Source organism: Dermacentor silvarum, chromosome 4 (assembly GCF_013339745.2).
Source record: "Dermacentor silvarum isolate Dsil-2018 chromosome 4, BIME_Dsil_1.4, whole genome shotgun sequence".
Taxonomy (NCBI): Eukaryota; Metazoa; Arthropoda; class Arachnida; order Ixodida; family Ixodidae; genus Dermacentor; species Dermacentor silvarum.
Window position 1 is genome coordinate 96,566,657 of NC_051157.2, and position 20,867 is coordinate 96,587,523.

Sequence of the window (20,867 nt, forward strand, 5' to 3'; positions counted from 1 at the left end):
ATAGGAGCTCACGAGCTAAAGCTACCTCTAAAGGACAAAATACACCACTAATAACACTAAAATCCCACCTATGCGATCGTGCCTGGCATATCAATACGCTGCTGTGAAAAGCCCGTTTATCTTGAAGAAAGCAATCAAATTAATGTTGCTTGTCACTGACGTCGCCATACGACTGCAAAAGCGCTTGTGGTCTGTTGTTCGGAGACATTAATCTTTCCCCTTACACTGGAGGTGGCGTAACTGAGGCGGAATATTATAAACTTGCAGCGAGCATCGCCCAGTCCTGCTCCTCCACCTTTTCCTTAATTTCATTAGAACGCGGTCAACTGCATCACTGCCCGAATTTGCAGTTACACCACTTCACCGCATGCACTGGCGGGCGCTGGTGCCCAGGTGTTCCGGGCGAGTGGTGTAAACGTAACATTATCAACGCCAGTGGCTAATGCGAACGCAGATGCGAAGGTAATGAAAATAAATTGGACTCTCACATTTTCAACAGGATAGGGACGAAAGAAAGGAGAAATGAAATGAGGTTAGACCATAGAGAGAGGCAGAGAACACAGATACATGATCACAGCCGGTCGCGATCACTGTGCACTATCACAGCACAGGATCGCGTGCGGCACAATGAACATCAATTAAGGCTAAATGCATTTGTACAGGTCTGTCTTATCTAAAAGCTGTAGCAGAGAATTCGTCGCCATCTGCTGCGATGGCTTATGACGTCGGCATTTCAAGATGGTTCACTCTGATAATGGACTGCGAACAAAGCAAGCTAGCGTAGTCGCGAGCGGTCGTCTCTGTACACTGTAGCGATGACAGTCACACACAGCGAGTTCAAGGGTTGCACGTGTTGAACCAATTCAGCAAAGTATATATCGAATAGGGAGGCAGCGGTCATTCGAGGCACATAAAGCAGCAATCACACTCATAGTTTCGCCCAAATGTTTGCGCATTCATAGACACAAGTAGCTGTAAAACGTCAAGTAGGCTCTAGCTTACACGTATAATTCACCCACAGGCCCTGGGATCCTAAGGCGGTAAGCCCCCACGCATAGTCGCCTCACTATTCCAGCTAATGGACGTTGTTTGCTGCCCGCACTTTGATATGGCCGTGCTACAGGCGATGATCTTAGAATGTAATCGAGCCGTACAACTAAACCGTGCAATGCGATTGCAATGCATCAATACTTCTACGATAAAATTATTCGTAAGAAAAAATCCAACCAATACTGGGGCTTTGTATGTCAATCGCGAAGGCGGGCGGACAAAGCAAACGGATTCTTACGAAAAAAAAAAAGCTTCGTGAATTCGGTCCCAAATATTTAGGCGCACTCCTCAGCCACCTCAACACATTCCGTTCGTTTTGCTGCACTGCAGGCGTTCGGTTAAACGCAATATCGGAGCTGTCACAAACAGCATGAGACAATATAAATCGACAGAAAGTTCATGAAAAGCAGAGAGCGCTCACAGTATCTTGAGCTTCGGGACAGCGCGGCAAAGGTCGTTGGGTATCGAGCTCAAGCGTGCTCTGCTCAGGCGAATCTGCTCCAGCGAGTGGGTGCCGTTCAGGTCCGGGAAGTGTTCCAGCGCCCGAGCTTCTTTCACCAATCTGCCGCACAAACCAGGAGGAGAGTCACGCGTGGACACAGGAAATGATACATCAAAATAAGCATCGAAAACTTGCAACTATATAAGTACAAAGTAATCGTTTCAGACGTCAAGAATCCCGACTGATATGATGTTTAAAATTTTATAGCAACACATGGGATAAAGGACACACCGAAATTGGAGGCGGAAGGGGAGGGAAAAGGGCTCTGGAATGATTTTAACCATTCGGGAATATTTAATGCGCCCCCAAATCACAATGCACAAGCGGAATGCTTTCTGCCTTCTCTTTTTTTTTGTGTGTGTGTTCATTTCGTCGGCATTCGAACACGGACGCACCGGCCGGGGATCAAGCCCGGGTTCTAATGCTCATAACCTGAACAACATATCTACTAAGCGACCACGACATGCCGCAGTATCCTTGCAGCCTTTCATTTTATCATACGTAATAATGTACAACGTTTGTCACTAATATCTTACGCTATGTCCACACTGCGTGTGACACGAGCCGACTCTCACGCTCATGATATCTTTCCAGAGGTAGGAGTTTTCTGGGCCTCAATAAATACCCCATAATCCCGTAACGTCACGTGCCCTCTGGTCTGCACGCATGATCGCGCTCTAAATGCTACACAAAGGAGAAAAAAAGTTTCGACGCATCCCGTAGCTGATTAAGAAGAGAAACGGTTAAATGTTCAGTAGTTTGAGTAATTAGTTATTCTTGTCAGAAGAAACACTGTGCGCAGTGACGTTAGCCTTTCAACAGTAGCTAAACTTAAGAAAACGTGAAGTCAGGTGCTGCAGCACGTCTACGCAGTTAACTCAGGAGGAAGCTGCGTCAGCTGCACAAAATTCTGCGCATGCACTCACAGCCTTTTGAGATATGGCAGGCGTGAAAAGGTCTTCCGGTCGAAGGACTCCAGCGGATTGTTGGCCAATTCGAGTAGGGTCAGGCCACCATTGCTTCTAAAGGAATCCTCTCCAAGGAAACGGATATGGTTGTCCGATATAATGCTGCAAAGAAACAGGAACATGCAGTTCACACACTTCTAAAAGGTGCAAGCAGAGTTTGGGGGAAGCATCGTTCTAGAGTTGAAACTGATCCTTCACGAGGGGACTAGAACGAACAGTTTGGTTGGCTGGAGATTAACCCAGTTGTGTTCCACCATTAGCAGCGCGCCAACTCCTTGGGCGCAAGTTTCTTGCAATTGCCTTTCACCTTACAATATCCTAACGATTTCAATGTCGCCGAAGAGCTAATTCCGGAAAGCTTATAGAATGTGTAGACGCATACGCAGATTTGTTCGCTAAAGGATCGCCCAAGCATCATCTGTGGTACCAAGAAAACATGATACCGGTAAAAACGAACATTATATGAGATATGTGACAGAAAAAAAAACATCTAAATGAAAAGGTCAAAAGCATCAATATGCCACTTACAGTTCTTTGAGCATGGTTAATGAAGACAGAGCAATGGGCAGATGAGTCAGCTTGTTGTGGCTAAGATCTCTGCAAGAATGAATGCAAGAAAGCGTGTATGATACGTCATTTCTGAAGTACAAAATTGCAACATCGAATGAGCACGAAGAGGGCAACTCACATCGCCTGCAAAGACCGCAAGCCATGAAAAGCGCGAGGATCGATGTCGCTGATATGATTCTTTCGGAGGATTCTGCAAGTGACGGACGAAGCAAGAACATGCACAATGCATTTTTTTGCACAACTACGTGACGATCATGGTAAGCAATCATGCGAGATCGGTCTTCCTCAGTTGCTGCCGCGTGTTCATTATAAAATGGCATTTTCGTTTGGGCACTTTTAGTACAATGCTACAGATAACACAGCTCCCGATCTGAAAAAAAACGCAATGTAGCTCCGTATCTGAAAAAACAGACGCACACATATCTGAGAGCTCCTAGCCTATATTAAAGTGCGCGCGCCGTAAGGATGCACACTTACAGCACTTCTAGGCGCGACGCATTCCCGAATGCGTGCGACTTCAGCTCCTTGATGAGATTCTCTCCCAGACCTCTGCACAAAAAAAAAGACAGGGCGGCGGAGAAATGAACGTTAGTTACACGTTAAAATCAACTGTTAATGACAATTTGCGCTATCACAAGCCTTTGTGACCATGCCGACCTTATGAGCGACACAATTCTGAGCTGGTCATAGCATGGCAAGTATTGCTAGATTTTAGCGTTTTTATTTATGGCTCAACTATTGGGAATATACAAGTATGGCTTTTTGGGCTAGTTGGTTATATACATTAGAGGTGGTCATAGCGCTAGAAGACACGGACAAGACACGTCCTGTTCTCTCGTTCTTGACCATGTCTTCTAGCGCTATCACCACCTCTGATGTATTTGGAATATGTTGCTGTCTAGGTCGGTGTATCGAACAATGACTAGGGCCGAACTGGCTTGAGCAATACAACGTGGCAAACGCTTTGATTCAAATAATTTTTCGTAGTCGTTTGCAAGCTAGCGCAAGTAAGTTTGTGCACTATATTGTCGTAAGGAGAAATAGCCACGCTTTGTAGCCCATTTGCAGCTCTAGCTACAAAGAAAATGCGGCCCTTCCTTATTCTTTGTTGAGATGGCAGCAGTATGAAACTTGTCTTGAGGCAATGCGATAACATCCATACACACGTACACCGCAAAGGGTTTTTTTTTTTTACGTCAAATGCTTACACAATTTTTTTAAATTCACCTGCTGCTGTCGCATTTCACATTTCTTGTTAGCGGTAATTGTGTCTTTCTCTATGCTCACATGCTCACACCAGTCGCACATGTTGAAAATTATTTCCCTTTCTTTCGTTCTTTTCTTTCTCTCTTTCTTTCTTTTTTTATTTCTGTTTCTTTCGCTCATTCGTTCTTCATTTGCTTCCCTTGCTGTATAGAAGTTACGCCCCCAAAGGTGACCACAGGGCAACTTGAAAAGAGCTGAACACGTTAACACAACAGCGTGCTAGTTTGTAGTCAGCGCTCGCTGTATAACTATGGTCTTTCTCATGAATTTGTCTTTAGACGCTACTGTGTCGACATGTACGTATTGCTTTGCTTTAACCGGGAACTCCGTGATGCTTATCACTGCGCAAAACAACCAATCGCTGGCCGAAGCAGAGCACTTACAAGGCTTCCAGTCTGGGAAGGGACTGAATGCACTGGACGGGCACTCGCGACAGCTGGTTACTGTCTAGCCACACCTTGCGCAGCCTTCGGTGGAAGGACGGCTCCGCCGGCGGGGGCACCTCCGTCAAGCGGTTCCTGTTGAGGTGCCTGCGAATCGACAAGACGTAAGACGCTTATGCGCTACCCATTAGAAGGCAAACACATTCATCAGTCGACTCACTCAGACTCACCCGTGAGTGTTAGTATGAGTGAAAGCGGAGGAGGCTGATTTTAGCGAGTCTTGGTTTGGTTGAGCGTGACTTACTCTTATTTCTGTTAAACTTGAGTCCGAGTAAGCGAGGTCCAGTCTGATCTTGGTGATTGAGCCCGGGTGAGCCAGGCTGAGTCTGATTTTTGATGAAGCCTACGCTAAATATGTATTTTATGAGTAAGTATGAATTACATGTATTTATGCTGCCATCCTGTGACTCTATCCTGCGCTGTCGCTTTACACGCTGGAAGATGGGCCATTTCAAACCATTCCCGTGTTGTCTTTCCCATCCATTAGAATGATTGCTTGTGCGAAAGAAACACAACCACAAAAGGACAAAATGACATGTCAATGTCCTGTCTATGTGTCCTAGTTTGGTGGTGGCCATTTTTTTTTGTCTTTTTTTGGGGGAGGGGGGGGGGCAGACAATAACACAGTTGCATCAACTAGGCTACCAATATGTTCTTGTAAATCACATTCGTGCATTCGGTGCCTTACGATGCCTGTAACAGCATGCATAGCGCTGTTCAGGAAATTTATTAACCCAAGCATACAGGATTACAAAGGGCTGTACCCATTCTTTTCTTCACCACGGCTGCAGCTAAACTGACGTAGCAGGTTCAAACATACAGAGCGATTCCAGCGGAGAAAGTTAACTATTACTAAAAGAACGCATAACGCCGTCTCGCCGATATATTCTTTAAGAAAACAACAATGCAAGTAGCTTCCGACCCCTCCTTGTGAAACTTCTTTTCGAGCTTTTTTTACAAACACTGCGTAGCGCACACCCCAATTCGCAGTGGCCGCGTAGAGCTCTAGGGGCACGTAAATGCACGCACCGGTTAATGTTACGTCACCAGCTGTATACAGAAGTGCATATGAACCTGGGCTCATTACGAGAGCTAACGAGGGTGCAAGAAGTGCGTGAGTTCGTTTTCTCGAAGCTTACAATGTTTCCAGTGCCGGCAGTTCTCTGAGGGCGTCCCACGGAATCTTCGTGAAGTTGTTGGCCTCCAGTGACCTGCGCGACGTCGATAAAGCAAAGTGCATAGATATTAGAGAGCACGAAGCAACAAAGTAGGGTTAACTCAAGTGGCCGACATGTGAAACATCCCATAACAAACTTGTCATGGCACATGGCCGGTACATGTTGCGTCCTCTTTCCACTTCTGTACTGACAAATGTCGTTTAAATTGCCAGGTTTTGCATTTGTACCATATAATAAATACGTGCAGCCACCGAAAACACAATGTACCAGCGACTACTTACATACGGTACCGTCTAGTTTTCAAAGTAGACTCGGTATCAGACCTATCAGACCAGCAATCAAACAATAACAATGAACTGAGCACAGCAGCTCCGAAAAACAAAACAAAAAAATGTCACAGTTTAGCCCTAAGGGCGAAGCAATGAATGCGATAGCAACACAGCAATGTCATACGAAGTAAGGTGAGCGGCTTTGGTAGCAATATGAATTGTAGCAAACATGAGCTGATTAAGTAAGCAGGTGTGCTGCGGCGTAAGTAGACCGACATGAAGAGAGACTCGATGACCACGAGAAGGCGCGTGTGAAACGGTGGTGTTGATGAGAAGCGCTTCCCGTGGGCAGCGCGTGCGAAGGGACACACCTGTAGTGCTGCACTGCCGATCCGGGCAGCATTGCATGTGTAGCGTGCGTTGGAAAATGTCGCCCGACTATTACTAACTGAATGAACAAGCGTGGTGTGAGCGCGCACAAACAAACATGAATAGATCACACTGAATGACTGCAGACAACGGCTGTCAAAACGCTGGCAGCGAGCCCATACGCCGCAGCGGGCGAAGGTACGTGCGGTGTATCGCTTCAACGGAAACTGAGCGGCGAATGCACGGCGCGTAAAGGTCAGAGCCGTGCGGAGATAAGAGGCGAGCGACGAGCGCGGTTGTTGGCAGCGTAGAAGTGCGCCCCCCCCCCCCCCCCCCCCCGCGCTCCCTCCGGCGCTGGCTTCCCGCTTCCTTGCTTGCGCGTGGGTGATTGAGTGCGTTCGCTCTCCGTGATAGCGCGCGTCCCCGCACGCTTCCGCTCGGGCATACGGGGCGCGGCGAAGATTTTATCTATAGGGAACCTCACGGCAACGGCGACGGCGACGACGACGGCGACGGCAGAAATCCGGTTGAAGTGTCCATATAATTGCTATCGCAATAAAAGTACATCGAATCTCTATCTTCTCGCTGCATATCACGCATAGACACAATTCAGCGTGAAACCGGTATACCGAAGCGCCTTAATGACCGCCATAATGAATCTACGTGTACTGCACACTGGGAACAGTTGCTTTTTTTCAATTATGGCTTCGTGATACAAATTTGTGCTGCATTATTTCACATACGACAGATCAGTGTGTTACGAAGAGTATATTGCTACACCCGTGTTGTATTTGGCCGTTTGAACGAGGCGCGCGGGCGCCATCACTCGAGCAAAGAGGAGGAAGAACGAACTGGGCTCGCGCTGTGAATCCAACTGGTCAGCGCTACAATCGCTGCTGTACATATAATCTGTAAATAGTTTCTCGTTTAATTGACTCGTCCTTCGCTTAACATTGTGGTGGAGGTGGAACGTTCCCCGTAGAGCACTGCACGGGCCCGGGCCGTCCGAAGCGTTTGTCGGCGGGCTCGGGCTTGAGGCCTCGGGCCCGGGCCAGACTCGGGCTTGAAGCCACGGGCCCGGGTCAGACTCGGGCCTGCTCATTAAAGGGCCTAAGTAGGCCTTCGAGCACACGCGACCGTTATGCATTGCATGGTTCAATGCATTATGTGCCAAGCTGAAGTGACACTTTTCTTTTCAACGACAGTGGTAAGCTCCCAGTCAGGATTTGGCAATGCCTGCCGTATGCACTCCAACCCAAGTTTTATTCTTCTGTAAATTTCTTTCTCGTGATCAGGGTCCCCTGTGAGTAATTGGGGGACCCTGATCACGGAGTCATTGCATTGCATTCTACCGGTGCTAACATATGGGGCAGAAACTTGGAGGTTAACAAAGAAGCTCGAGAACAAGTTAAGGACCGCACAAAGAGCAGTGGAACGAAAAATCTTAGGACTAACGTTAAGAGACAGGAAGAGAGCGGTGTGGATCAGAGAACAAACGGGGATAGCCGATATTCTAGTTGACATTAAGCGGAAGAAATGGAGCTGGGCAGGCCATGTAATGCGTAGGATGGATAACCGGTGGACCATCTATAGGGTTACAGAATGGATACCAAGAGAAGGTAAGCGCAGTCGAGGTCGGCAGAAAACCAGATGGGATGATGACGTTAAGAAATGGAACAGAAATGATGACGTTAAAAGTTGGAATACGCTGGCGCAAGACAGGGGTAATTGGAGATCGCCGGGAGAGGACTTCGTCCTGCAGTGGACATAAAATAGGCTGATGATGATGATGAAGTGACACGTGCAAGATGACTGTATATCTTATCAAAGAAAATAGCAAAACAGATGAAGTTCTCATTTTAAACCGCGGGGCTGTTTCAGCAGGGGGTAATGTGTCTGCTGAATCCAAAAATGTGGGCCGATCCTGGCAGCAGTGCAGAAAGGGTCCAAGCGCAACGGCACATACACCTGTGAAATAACGAAGCTGAGCCTGGATAAGTCTAGTTAAGAATGGTGGGGACTACTTAAACTTATTCTGTCATCGATAGGCAATTGATAGCCAATCAATAGCTAGTCTATAATCGATCGATAATCAATAAATTCCAGAAAATGCTGGGGATGACTTGGTAGTGCTTAGCCTAGCCCAAATACGTGGTCAATACCTTACGATAGCCAATCGATAGCCAATCAATAGCTAATCAATTATCAATAAATTCCGGAAAATTTAGGGGATGACTTGGTAGTGCTTAGCCTAGCCCAAATACGTGGCCAATATCTTGCGATAGACAATCAATAGTCAATCAAAAGCTAATCGATAATTCATCAATATTAAATAAATTATAAATAAATTTCGGGAAATGCTGGGGATGACTTGGTAATGCTTAGCCTAGCCCAAAAGCCAGGACTAGCTAGGTGCCTATCAGCTCCACTGTCTCTTTAGCATTGCGCCGCCAGTGCAAGCAAGCTACGCTAATTGTTTTCTTTTCCACAAAAACGGACATTGTTTCCGCGCAATGAAAAATAAATTATACAAAGAACCGCTCCTCAAACCATTTCCATGTTACCGCTATTGCGATTGCACTATTACCAGTGTCGATACTACTGCATTATTTTAGCGCTAAGGCCAGTTACTTTTGTGCTTCAATGCATAAAACAGCGTTTTCCATAAAAAGTTAACTGGAACACCCGTGCATTTCGTCGGACACATTGAAAATTAATATATCGAAACTGGTTCAGTCCTGAGAATTCGTTCCAAGTAGATATGCCTTGCGAACTCAGCGGCTACAATTCGTACATTGAAAGATGTGCCGTAAAATAATTATTTGAAAAGTTAATTAGCGTAATTACGTTAATTTTTCAATTCGGCGTTTTGACCATCCATTAGGCCATCCATATCAGAATTAGCTTGGAACTACATAAAACAATTAGCCTCCTTAGATCGTCGTCGCATTAATGCGAACACAAGAAATCCTGAGATATGGTCAATTCCATACTTCAGAACACTCTATAAGCATCAGTCGTTAATACATAACCTACCATTCACTTTGAAGAAATACAGAAATGTCGATAATTTCAGTAAGAAAGAACTTAGCTCATACTTTGTTCGCTTGTCATGTATCTGATGTGATTATTATACTGCCGTTGTGTATGGTTCTGAGTATATAATGTAAAACCTGTTTCGTTTTCTTGGCAAATGTCAATCTTGTAAAATTCAGTCTCATGCTATATTGTATAGCTGGTGTTGCGTTGTTTTGTATAGCTAGTCTTGCTATTGTAGTGTTGTTTAAAATGCATTCTGTTAAAACTTTTTCCAATTCTGTTAACTCGCCGCGACGGACATATTCTTTGTCTTTCTGTTCATAGCTATTTCGTCCATGAGGAATTCCAGCGATAGCTAGCAATATATCTGAATTATTGTACATGTGCGCACACTGTTTGCTGTACTATTGCCTTGCCTAGTCTTTTGGGTCAGGTCAAGCTACGTATGTAGCTTTTAGTCCAAAATGACCATCCAGCATGTAAACTGGAGAATAAATTGATTTGATTTGATTGATTTCGTCGGACACTTTGAAAATTAATATCTCTATACTGGTTTAGTCATGAGAATTCGTTCCAAGTGGATACGCCTTGCGAACTCAGCGGCTATAATTCGTAGATTGAAAGATGTGCCGTAAAATAATTATTTTAAAAGTTAATTACCATAATTATGTTAATTCTTCAATTAGGCGTGTTGATTTCTCGTGGAAGTAATGGCCGCTTCATCGAGTAGTTTAGATCAAGGATTATAAATGTGCATTCTGCCACAGGCAATTTTTAAAATTTTCGTTCAGCTAAAATGAAACACCCTGTATAGCATGCTAAATGACATCATGGAACCATATCGTACAAATCAAGGTTAGCGCATGCGCACCAGCGGAAGAATAGCAGCACAGGCAACGGGCCGGATTACTGATGTTCCCGTGGAAGAAACAAAGATTTCGGTCTTTTATCGCTTATATACTGCAGCTGATTAAACCTCGAGAAGGTGAGGCTGACAGATACGATACAATCTGTAAGTAAAAAAAAATGTTGCAGTGGCTTAGAAGGATATACTAGCGTTAGCAAAGGTTCAGCAGATTATTCTTAGGGCTAGATTGTCGGATTAGCCATGCTTACTGCTGCTCCAATGACACACACAAACGCCAGTCAGGCGCCGGCTCCAGCTGTCAGACGGCGACTGCACAGCGAGAGCGCGCCGGCGCCAGTGCGTCTACCACGGCTACGACGTCACTCCTCTGGAATGCGCAGACCGGCGGCCGCGCGCGGCGGCGGAGTGCGCGAGAGGTGCCGTGGCTCCGGTGCGCAAGCCGTGTGACGATCCTTGCGCATGCGCAGCACGGCTCTTGATGTGCCGCGCGAAACGGGCCTTTTTTTTCTTACCGGCCGGGCCTGGTCATGCACACGGGGGCCCTAGCTAAGCTTCGTAATGAACGCCCGGGCCGGGCCCGGGCTCAGTAACACGGGCCCGGGCCCGGGCCGGGCCAGGGCTGGTCTCGGTCATGTATTCCCGGGCCCGGGCCGGGCTCGGGCTTTTTATTACGGGCCCGGGCTGGGCTCGGGCCTCGTAAAGAGGGCCCGGGCCTGGCTCGGGCCGAAAAATCAGGCCCGTGCAGTGCTCTAGTTCCTCGTCCTCGCCACGGAGCTCCGAAGCGTGGGGCTCTGTCGTGGCGCGGGGAATTATACGCAAACGTGAGAAACTGTAGAGCGAGGTCTCAGTCAGTGTGGTCTGAAGCGACATACTTCGCGAGCATGTCTGTGAGAGTGCGATTCAGACGCTCTGTGAGGCCATTTGTTTGCGGATGGTATGACGTGGAGAGCTTGTGCCTCGTTGCACAGGACTGCAGGATGTCTGCGATAATTTTTGATAAGAATGTCCGGCCACGGTCTGTGAGAAGTTGTCGTGGAGCTCCATGTAATAAAATCACGTCGCGTAGAAGAAAATCGGCGACATATGTGGCGCAGCTTGTAGGAAACGCTCGGGTGATGGCGTAGCGCGTGGCGTAATGCGTGGCCACAGAGATCCACCTCATACCAGAGGTAGATAGAGGAAAAGGGCCAAGTATAGTCCAAACCAACCCGAAAGAATGGCTCCGCGGGAATGTCGAGTGGTTGAAGGTACCCGGCAGGGAGCGTCGATGGTGTCTTGCGTCGCTGGCATTTCTCACACGCTGCTACGTATCTTCGAACGGAGCGAGCAAGCCCTGGCCAAAAGAAGCGTCGGCGGATCCTGGTCGTAGGTACGTGACACACCGAGGTGATCGGCAGTGGGGAGGTCGTGAAGTTCGTGGAGAACAGCCGAGCGAAGGTGTTTAGGGATCACAAGGAGTATGCTGGGCCGTCGGGGCGAACGTTGTGGCGGTAGAGTACGCCATCTTGAAGTGTGAATAAGCGAAGGGAGCTGTTGGCAAGTGGCGATTCCCGGCGATCAATGATGATACGCAAGGACGACCTCACGGCGCTGCTCGTCTGCGACATGGAGCAGTGGGAAAACAGAGAGAACGCAGGCGTCGGCATCAGTATCAGAAGTAGCGGTTGGGTCTTCGACTGGGTAGTGCGAGAGGCAGTCTGCGTCCTGGTGGTGGCGTCCCGACTTGTCACTGTGTATGTATATTCTTGTAGTCAGAGGGCCCAACGACCGAGCTGGCCAGCAGGATCCTTGAGCGACGAAAGCCAACAGAGCGCATGATGGTCTTTGATTACTGAGAAGGGCTTGCCATATAAATATGGGCGAAATTTTGAAACAGCCCAGACGAGGGCAAGACATTCGCGCTCGGTAATCGAATAGTTGCGCTCTGAAGTTGTCAGGAGCCGGCTACACGGTCGTGTCCATGTTGTCGTTGCGCTAAGAAGTCAAAGTGGGCCAAGATAGCTGAAATGGCGAGAATCGTGATAAGGCGCGAAAACGCGGCCGCCTGAGGTGAACTCCACGTAAAAGGCACGTCTTTCTTCAGAAGTTCAGTGACCGGTCGAGAGATTGCTGCGAAATCTTTCATGAACCGTCTGAAATAAGAACAGAGCCCCACAACTCCGAACTTTTTTGAGACGACGACATAGGTTAGCGCTCATTATGGACACTTGGGCTCCAGTATCAACCGATGCCGTCAACTCAACATTATCTACGTCTACTTCAATTAGGTTCATGGTCGTGAGGCGCGTCAACGGAGGTTTTGGACAGGACGAACGCTCACACTATATACCCGCACCACCGAAGTGAAATTTCAAGAAGTCCCGCCCGTGATCGCTATATTATCCAATTGACTCTCACCGCAGTGCAGCCACAGAACATGCCTTGTAGTGACGTAAGCGGATAAGATCAAATGTTAAGGGGAAGCTTTAGCTCGGGGCTAAGTCAGATATTCCATTCAAACACATGTAAAATGGACAAATGCTTCTGTGAGAGAGCAGCGGGACCGACTTGCATTAAAGTTATTGTATTTGGCAAAGAAGTCAGTTTCCAGTAACTGCAGCAAGGCAGACGATTTAGGACCTCGGATGTTTTACGAAAATCGTCGAAAACCAGCAAGTTTAAAAAAAACGCTTAACTTGAAACAGCGAAGCTGGGCGATCGTAGCCCAGCATTTTCCGGAAGTGCGCGCGAACTTTTCATCTTATTACTCATGATGATGATAATTTCTTTTCGCGCGTCTCGGACTTACAGCCGTCACTGCGCGTTGCATAGCGCGGCTTGCAACACGGACACCGCGTTCCAATGCCGACACCGCGTTCCAGGAGACCCGCTCCGTGAATGCGTATCTCTCTGTCATAGCGCGCAAAACCTCTTCACCTCGCAGAGCACGAGCCTACGAACGCGCCAGCTGTGGACGACGACGACACTCGAACGCAATCATATGGTTCGCATAAATGCATGTTTCTGAAGTGCGGCTGTATAGCCTAGTGGTTACGACGCTCGCCTTGGGACCGCGGGTACGTGTGTTCGAATCACGCCTCGGCAAGAAAATTCATTTTTTATTTATTCCTAGTTTCTTGATACGAACCACAAATTACGGCTGGCTTAAACAGCTTCGCTGTTAAAGAGAAACAAGCCCGAAGGTTACAAGTCCGTATAACGCTGCACACAAAACAGATATCCCAGTTCTGTGAACTGCATCTGTTGACTCTTCCGAAGCGGATAAATATGATATACGAATTTACAGCTCCCGTGAAATTGTTACAATGCTTGTGAAGGATTTGCAAAAGTATTACTCACAAATTAGTGGCATATTTGAGAGCGGTCTATATTACATCAACTTTCTCCACTTTGGATATCTTAAAAAGTTGCAGTGTACAGAATTATGATCTCATTATTTATTACTGAGTTGTTACAGAATTCTAAACTTGATACTCTAATTATTTTTTAAATTTTGCAATCTAAACATTCTTCTACTATACTTGGTGGCCTAAGTAAAATTTGCTTCCTACAGTTACTAGAATTTACCTTTTCCTTTTAAATTCAACAAACATCACCAAATCAATGCAGTGGTTGCCGATGAATAAGATTGCTTCGTCTCCATGCATTTATATGGAAGCTCCCGAGCTAAAGCTTCCTTTTAGTATTTCAGTCGGGTCTCGAAGCCCCTCCACCCAGATAACGGGAGCATCTTGTAGCATTCATTGATTCCAATGCAATAAGAAACGCTGGCAACTGTTTTGTCGTCTACTTCTCTACCCTGAATAATCTGGCAACTGATTGAAGTATTATAACATCAGATGGTTTGAGAGTATTCCGGCAATAAATCAGTTTTCGTAAGCCTGGGTAAGCGGACAACATAGAAATAAAACAAAAACATCTCACTGCGGGTGCCGATCGCGCGGATAGAACCAGCCAAGTGCTTTCAGCAGCGATACTCTTCAGCCAACCGAACAAGGAACTGCATTTGAAAGCCTCCTGTAGAGTGATTCTCAAGTACCACCCGTACATATCATAAATAACTTGGGCAAAACTTCACCTAGTCCCCACCGGAGCATTCGCGTAATACATACAGCCATATCGAAGACCACGGTAGGTCAGCACACAAACACTAAGGCGTTTTCAATATGCGTGTTATGTGTTTTTCACCAACAGAACCCAATTTTTAGCAGCAGGGCTCATGTCGGTGGCAAGAGAGACAAACCAGAAAAAGAAGAAACAAATTATGACAGCTATTCATGCCCTCAACGTTTAAAGGGCACTTGAGCAAAACCATTAACGAATATGCCACTATTATTTTGCATAGAGGGGGAATCAACTTAAAAGAATAAAAACAAAAGCGGCGTAAGTACTTCATTACTTCAGCCCCTTCATGATGACTATTCAACGTAAAAGAAACCCCGCTTTGACTACGCAAGCTGTACCAACCAGACTGATACTAAATGCGGGTATCCTTATCCATTATCGACCGCTTACGTTTGCTCCGTGCATGCAGCGTGAATTAGGTGCCTTGGTTAAAGTACAAGTATATATAGCACACCGCCTCTAAGCGTAGGATGTAATGTCAATCAAAATTCATCGTGCGTAAGGCGCAAGTAAGCCTACACTGCTCACCCAAAGTGCTGGCACTTTACGCCACTGATATTTTCTTAGCCGCGTTCGAAAAACCGGCTAATGGCGTATCAACAGCTGTTCGCTGCAATAACATCACCGACGAGGAGTGCTGACCCACTGCACGGCGTTTTAAGGAATGCACATAAAGGACCTGACACAATCCTGATACTAGGCGATTGTAATACGAGTACTCCGTTTCTGTCGATGCGCAAGACAGAGCTTGCTTAGCTTTCACGTGTGCCGTAGGTTGGGTGAACAGGAAATGTCACTTTTTTTTTCTGGGTTCCTTGTTTCGCTCATTGGTTTTCCCAGGTTGCTATCCTCTTGGGTTTTGCTTTACATTTATTTTCGGTCCTTTTCGTAAGCGTAACGTCATCAGATGAGATATGTATACAAACGGACAAATTATCACCAAGGTTAGTTGCAAGATTAGCGCTCGTCCGTGTCTCCCTGTGATTTTCGTCTCAGCGACGCTCTGGTCGCCATAGCGACACAGGCAGCCTATAGAGTGAACCAAGATGGACACTTCCTGCCGTTCTCCGATACGAATGACTGTGGCATATACGCCCTAAGAGAGAGGAAGGGGAGGAAGGGAGGGAGTCGAGTGCTTGAATCTCGGGTCAGCGCAGGCCTCACCTCTGGAACCGCACTTGCATCAACACAAAGCGGTGGCAACGGCGGTTCTTCGGCTGCCCCAATGGAACCGCCACTCGCGCTAAATTGGATTCCCCTTTGTTAACTCTGGCCTCACCAGAAATGCATGTCCGCGGAGCTATGTACGGTTTCTTTGCCAGGACAAGAGAACAAAAAAAAGTGCTCGCGCAAGAAAACGAAGTACTTTATGAACGAGAAAAAACAAACTTCCTGGAAGATCGCGAAAACAAAACAGGGAACGAATAAGAAATAATAACAAAGCAAGGACAGATAAAATCAATAGAGCGGAGTGAAAGCGCCGCGTTTTACGACGCCGTCTTGCATTGTAGCGAGTGCTAACTACTTCCCTGGCGTCTTAACCTAATTGAGATTGACTCTAAGACGGGGAGTCGTAACATCGCAGTGAGGGGTCAATGACCTCGAAGGAACTGTCTCTTACGGAGTGCAGTTTTCTTTGTCGCACCAGTTCATTTTGATCTGGTATACAGCGTTTATTAAGGTGACATAGTTGCAGCAGCTTTCTTTTGTTTTGTATTTGTTTTTGTTATGATTTTTATTTCGGGCTTAGTGCTATGTACGTTACCTCAAGCTACATGTTTAGGCCAATAATGCAAACTGTGTGATTTCAGTCACAGATAGACCATACGATGACGAAACAAGCTAACCGCATCAAACTGCTTGGAAACTTCATTCTTCTCAGTAAACAGCACAGCCGCCACCGCATTAGCATCGTGAGCTTAGACAAGGAAAGGGACATGGGATATCCAGTAACTTAAATGAAGCTGTTAAACAATTACTAGCCAGAAGCCTTCGCATAAGCCTGGGCACACATCATACCTTTGCCAGCTCTTTGGTAATTGCTGAGTCACCAGCCAACTTCACATGCACTAAGATTTACTTTCTCCCTCACTATTAAATGCGAAGCATTTCTCGGCGAACATTTGCCACTTTGACAGTATCTATCTATCTATCTAGCCGCCTACGTCTCGGTGCTCTCATGGTCGTATCGTTAACTTGGTATTTACCAAAATTGGCATACTATGACAAGAGTGTATGACGAACATAAATGATAGGTCATGACATGAATATGATGAGATGTGTGTCATGTAGGTCATGAAACAGCTTCCTACGTCTTGGTGCTCTCATTGTCGTTTCATTACCTTGATAGGTACCAAAATTGGCATATTGTGACAACAGTGTATGACGAACATAAATGATAGGTCATGACACGAATGTCATGACATGCGTGTCATGTAGGTCATAAAACAGCCGCCTAAAATGACAATGACACAGCGAAAAAACATTAACACTCAAAAACCACTGAAATGGGTTCGGACGTGGGTACTAAGGGAAGGAAACACTAAATGATGAAGCCAGAAGTCATAGTCATGAGCATGACTCAGCAAAAATGACAATGACTCAGCGAAAAAAGATTAACACTCCAAAGCCACTCAAATGGGCTCTGACGTGGGTAGTAAGTGAAGGAAACACTAAATGATAATAGTTGAAGTCATAGTCATGAGCATGACTCAGCAAAAAAAAAGATTAACACTCAAGAACTGAAATAGGTTCTAACGTGGGTACAAAGTGAAGGAAAAGGCTAAAGGTCAATGGTTGAAGTTATAGTCATGAGCATGACTAAGGCTTTCGCCTTAAGGTCTCCTAGGCATTGCTAAAGGTACTCCTGAGGACTCATGACGTGAATGTCATTACATGCGTGTCATGTAGGTCATGAAAAAGCCGCCTACGTATTGGTGCTCTCATGGTCGTTTCCTTAACATGGTAGGTTCCCGCGCACTGCTTCGCATAACATCGATTCCCACACGGTGTGGGATCTGCCGGCTTTTTTAAGCATGAAATACATTTAGCTCCCGTTGTTGGCGGCCTTCAAGTGACCTTGAGCCAAATGCCAGAGCCGGGCACTCAAACGGACTCAGACGAGAACATTCAGGCATCGTCGCGAGAATAAACGAGATCATCCGGGCAACCAGTCAAAAGTTTAGAAAATGCGGTCTCTGGCCCCCAACCCTTTGTACAGGACCGCATTACATACGCTAGTTACTGCCCAAACAAGTTACAAAAAACATTGCTTCCGATTTCTTCCTCATGTTTGTTCACAATATCACTCAAGGTGCAACTTCTGGTACGCTGAAGCTTTATCTGTCATTTCCAATAGCAACGTTCTAAAGGCAGATAGAGGGCACCATACGCTTGATTGTCATTTTTTGGCGCTGAGACAAGGTTGCCTGTGCTTTTTTTCAACGCCAGCGGTACGTGAGTCGGCGGCAAATTTGCAGACGGCCACTTCGACACAACAAGTAGAAAGAATAACGGCAGACACTGAGCGCACTAGACTGCTGAAAGAAAAGCAGTTGAAGGCGGCGGCACCACAGGCAGCAAAAGACGCCACATGGTCGCCATTCCATGCTTACATCTACTCTCGATTACGGGAGAGCCTGCAATTTTTTTCAGCATGCCGATTTATTCCTTTCTTTCTTTCGTTGTTTTTAACATTTGCCTATTCAACAACGTGAGTGGCACCACAGCCACGTAGGTGTGCCATATATTGGAGTCGAACGGTACAAGAGTCATTAGTGCAAGAAAGCTGCGTCATAGTCAGAAAAAGCGTATTTCACTATATGCGACTGAGCGCTTCAAGTGTTTGCGTGCATGCGTGTGTGCACGTTCCTTTTCTTTTTTTTTTAGATTCACGAGGCTCGTCCATTACGTGACGTCAGCTTACTGATGGTCTCCACGTCGTCGCGACTGTTGCTGCTTCAGCAGATAGCACCGCTTCCCTCGACCATGTTATTTCTCTCTAGTCGTCACGCAGTCTTTACTACGTAAACACAAGAAGCGCGAGTGATACTGCCCGGAAGTTGCCGGTCCGCAGCCTAGCGCACGTGCGAATTGTTCTCGCTGCTCCGTTGACAACTAGTCCCAAGGCGCTGCGTTCTCTTTCCATGGAGATCTCGACGACGAAACGTAGAGTATCACACATCTAGGAACACGCGTAATGCATCCAGCCGGGAGATCACGGTGTCGGAAACCTTCTCGCGGGTGTCGTCACGCCTTCTCATATATAGTGACGAGGGCTTGGTTTCCCTGCGCGCAGTGCCAGAAATCACGACACGCCTATTTGCACGGACGGCAGAAACTGCGACTAATGCTGCGTACGTGAAGCTCTCGCGAGACTATAACGCGTACAGTGGCACGGTGTTCCTTGTTCCGGCATCTCTGTTTCAGGGCACAATAGGAAGCGATGATCCCCCAGTGCTTTCTCGTCAAGTCACTCCAGCAGCGGTAGCAGCCCGGAAACCCTCGGTAGGAAGTCACAGTGTTGCAACGCGCCGAGCAAGCGATGACTTCTTATACTGCTACATGATTCAGGCCTTAGGAGCAGACGCAAATAAGGTGCAACGACACATCGCACGCATTGAGCGGTGTACAGAAGGCTGCGCAAACAATAGCAGACAACAACGAATAACTGATGCATTCGTCAAGAGCACGCGGTCTAGAGCAACGAAACACGGACGTTTAGATGTTTAGACACACAGCTGTCAGCGTACCGCGCATGCTCAAATGGGTTCACTGTGGTTGCCTTCTCCACTGCTAGTGCCGCCGCTCCATAGGTGATTATTACGAGTCATCCATCAACGTAGCGTTTTCTAGGCAATGCTGTTGGCGGAGGTTGAGTGATTATCTCATCTTTCTAAATAGCCACAATAGATCACCTGTATTCATGAATGCATGCTTTCTACACAGTCTACAAATGCGCTCAGTCATCTGTTTACGTGCGAACAGTAATCTTCGTCGACGTTCGATTTGTCCTTTGTATAGTGTGTGGCAGTTTTAACACGTATCTATTCGCCACGCGACGGAAGGTCCCCATGAGGGAGCGGGTGAGGGGAGCGATAGGTAAAGAGGGTAACCAGATGGGATTACACGGCTTCTTACCCTGCATTGAGGAAGGAAAATTGGGATAAAACGTAAAGGAAGAGAGATGTGATGCTTTGTCCGCATCACCATTCAATATAACCATTCACTATGAAAAAAAAATGATGCTGAGGTGCGTGGCTGTTCAGTGTGAACGTGGGGATATAATAAAAGAACTATGTGGGAAACGCAGCGAAGCCGAACGCTGGCTCAATGTCCCGTGGAGCCTTCGTCCAACTTTCCCAAGTAGCAGTGTCGTTAGACTACAACACCAATAGGGGAAGTGCAACATCTGGGCGACGGTGCAACCACCCTGCTCTTCACCTCTTCAGAGAAAAGACACCTTTTTTTTTTCTCCTCGTCCTCTAGCTCTGCCCCGTATTTCACTTCGTGCCGTAGGCTTCGCTTAACACTTTTAGCACCCGCCGTGGTTGCTTAGTGACTACGGTGTTGGGCTGCTAAGCACGAGGTCGCGGGATCAAATCCCGGCCACGGCGGCCGCATTTCGACGGGGGCGAAATGCGAAAACGCGCGTGTACTTAGATTTAGGTGCACGTTAAAGAACCCCAGGTGGTCCAAGTTATTCCGGAGCCCCCCACTATACGGCGTGCCTCATAATCAGATCGTGGTTTTTGGCACGTAAAACCCCATAATCTAATTTACAACTCTTTTGTCATGCCGCTTTGTCTATCGCATGCAGAGGAGTGGGCACCTGGCCGCCGCATGTCAGGTGTACCACACCACACTTCGGTCTATATGCGCAATATTGTTACAGAGCTATCCGTACATGGAAGAACGCGCTGCTCGGCAGAGCGATGAAGACGGCGATTGTGTGGAACGCTTGCGCGTGTGGCGCTTCAACCATCCTGCCCTTCCTTTCACTGTAAGCATCGTGTAATCCTATAAAGACAATAGAGTTAGTACAAGCCCATCCCGATTTTGCGGCGATTCAAGCATTCGGCTATTCGGCTGCACTCAGAAGGCGACGGTAAAGCCAGCTCATTGGCTGCGAAGTAACCGCTGTAAACGGTCTATACTGATGTGTCGTTGCGGAGACAAGACATGAGGTACATTTTACGAGTTAACAGGACGCTGCGGGAAT

The 20,867-nt window shown here is 46.9% G+C and overlaps 1 protein-coding gene across 3 annotated transcripts in view; it reads right to left on the minus strand.

Moving 5' to 3' along the window:
- Positions 1–20,867, minus strand: part of LOC119450391 (leucine-rich repeat-containing G-protein coupled receptor 5-like) — a 151,313-nt gene that overhangs the window by 17,233 nt on the left and 113,213 nt on the right. For 2 of the 3 annotated variants that reach the window (XM_049665846.1, XM_037713826.2), the window contains 7 exons: positions 5,939–6,010; positions 4,740–4,886; positions 3,568–3,639; positions 3,209–3,280; positions 3,049–3,117; positions 2,479–2,622; positions 1,472–1,612 (listed from right to left, as the gene is read on the minus strand). In XM_049665846.1, coding sequence (XP_049521803.1) covers positions 1,472–1,612; positions 2,479–2,622; positions 3,049–3,117; positions 3,209–3,280; positions 3,568–3,639; positions 4,740–4,886; positions 5,939–6,010 — 717 coding nt within the window. The remainder of the gene's footprint in view (positions 1–1,471; positions 1,613–2,478; positions 2,623–3,048; positions 3,118–3,208; positions 3,281–3,567; positions 3,640–4,739; positions 4,887–5,938; positions 6,011–20,867) is intronic. The other variant, XM_049665847.1, reaches the window with a different exon arrangement.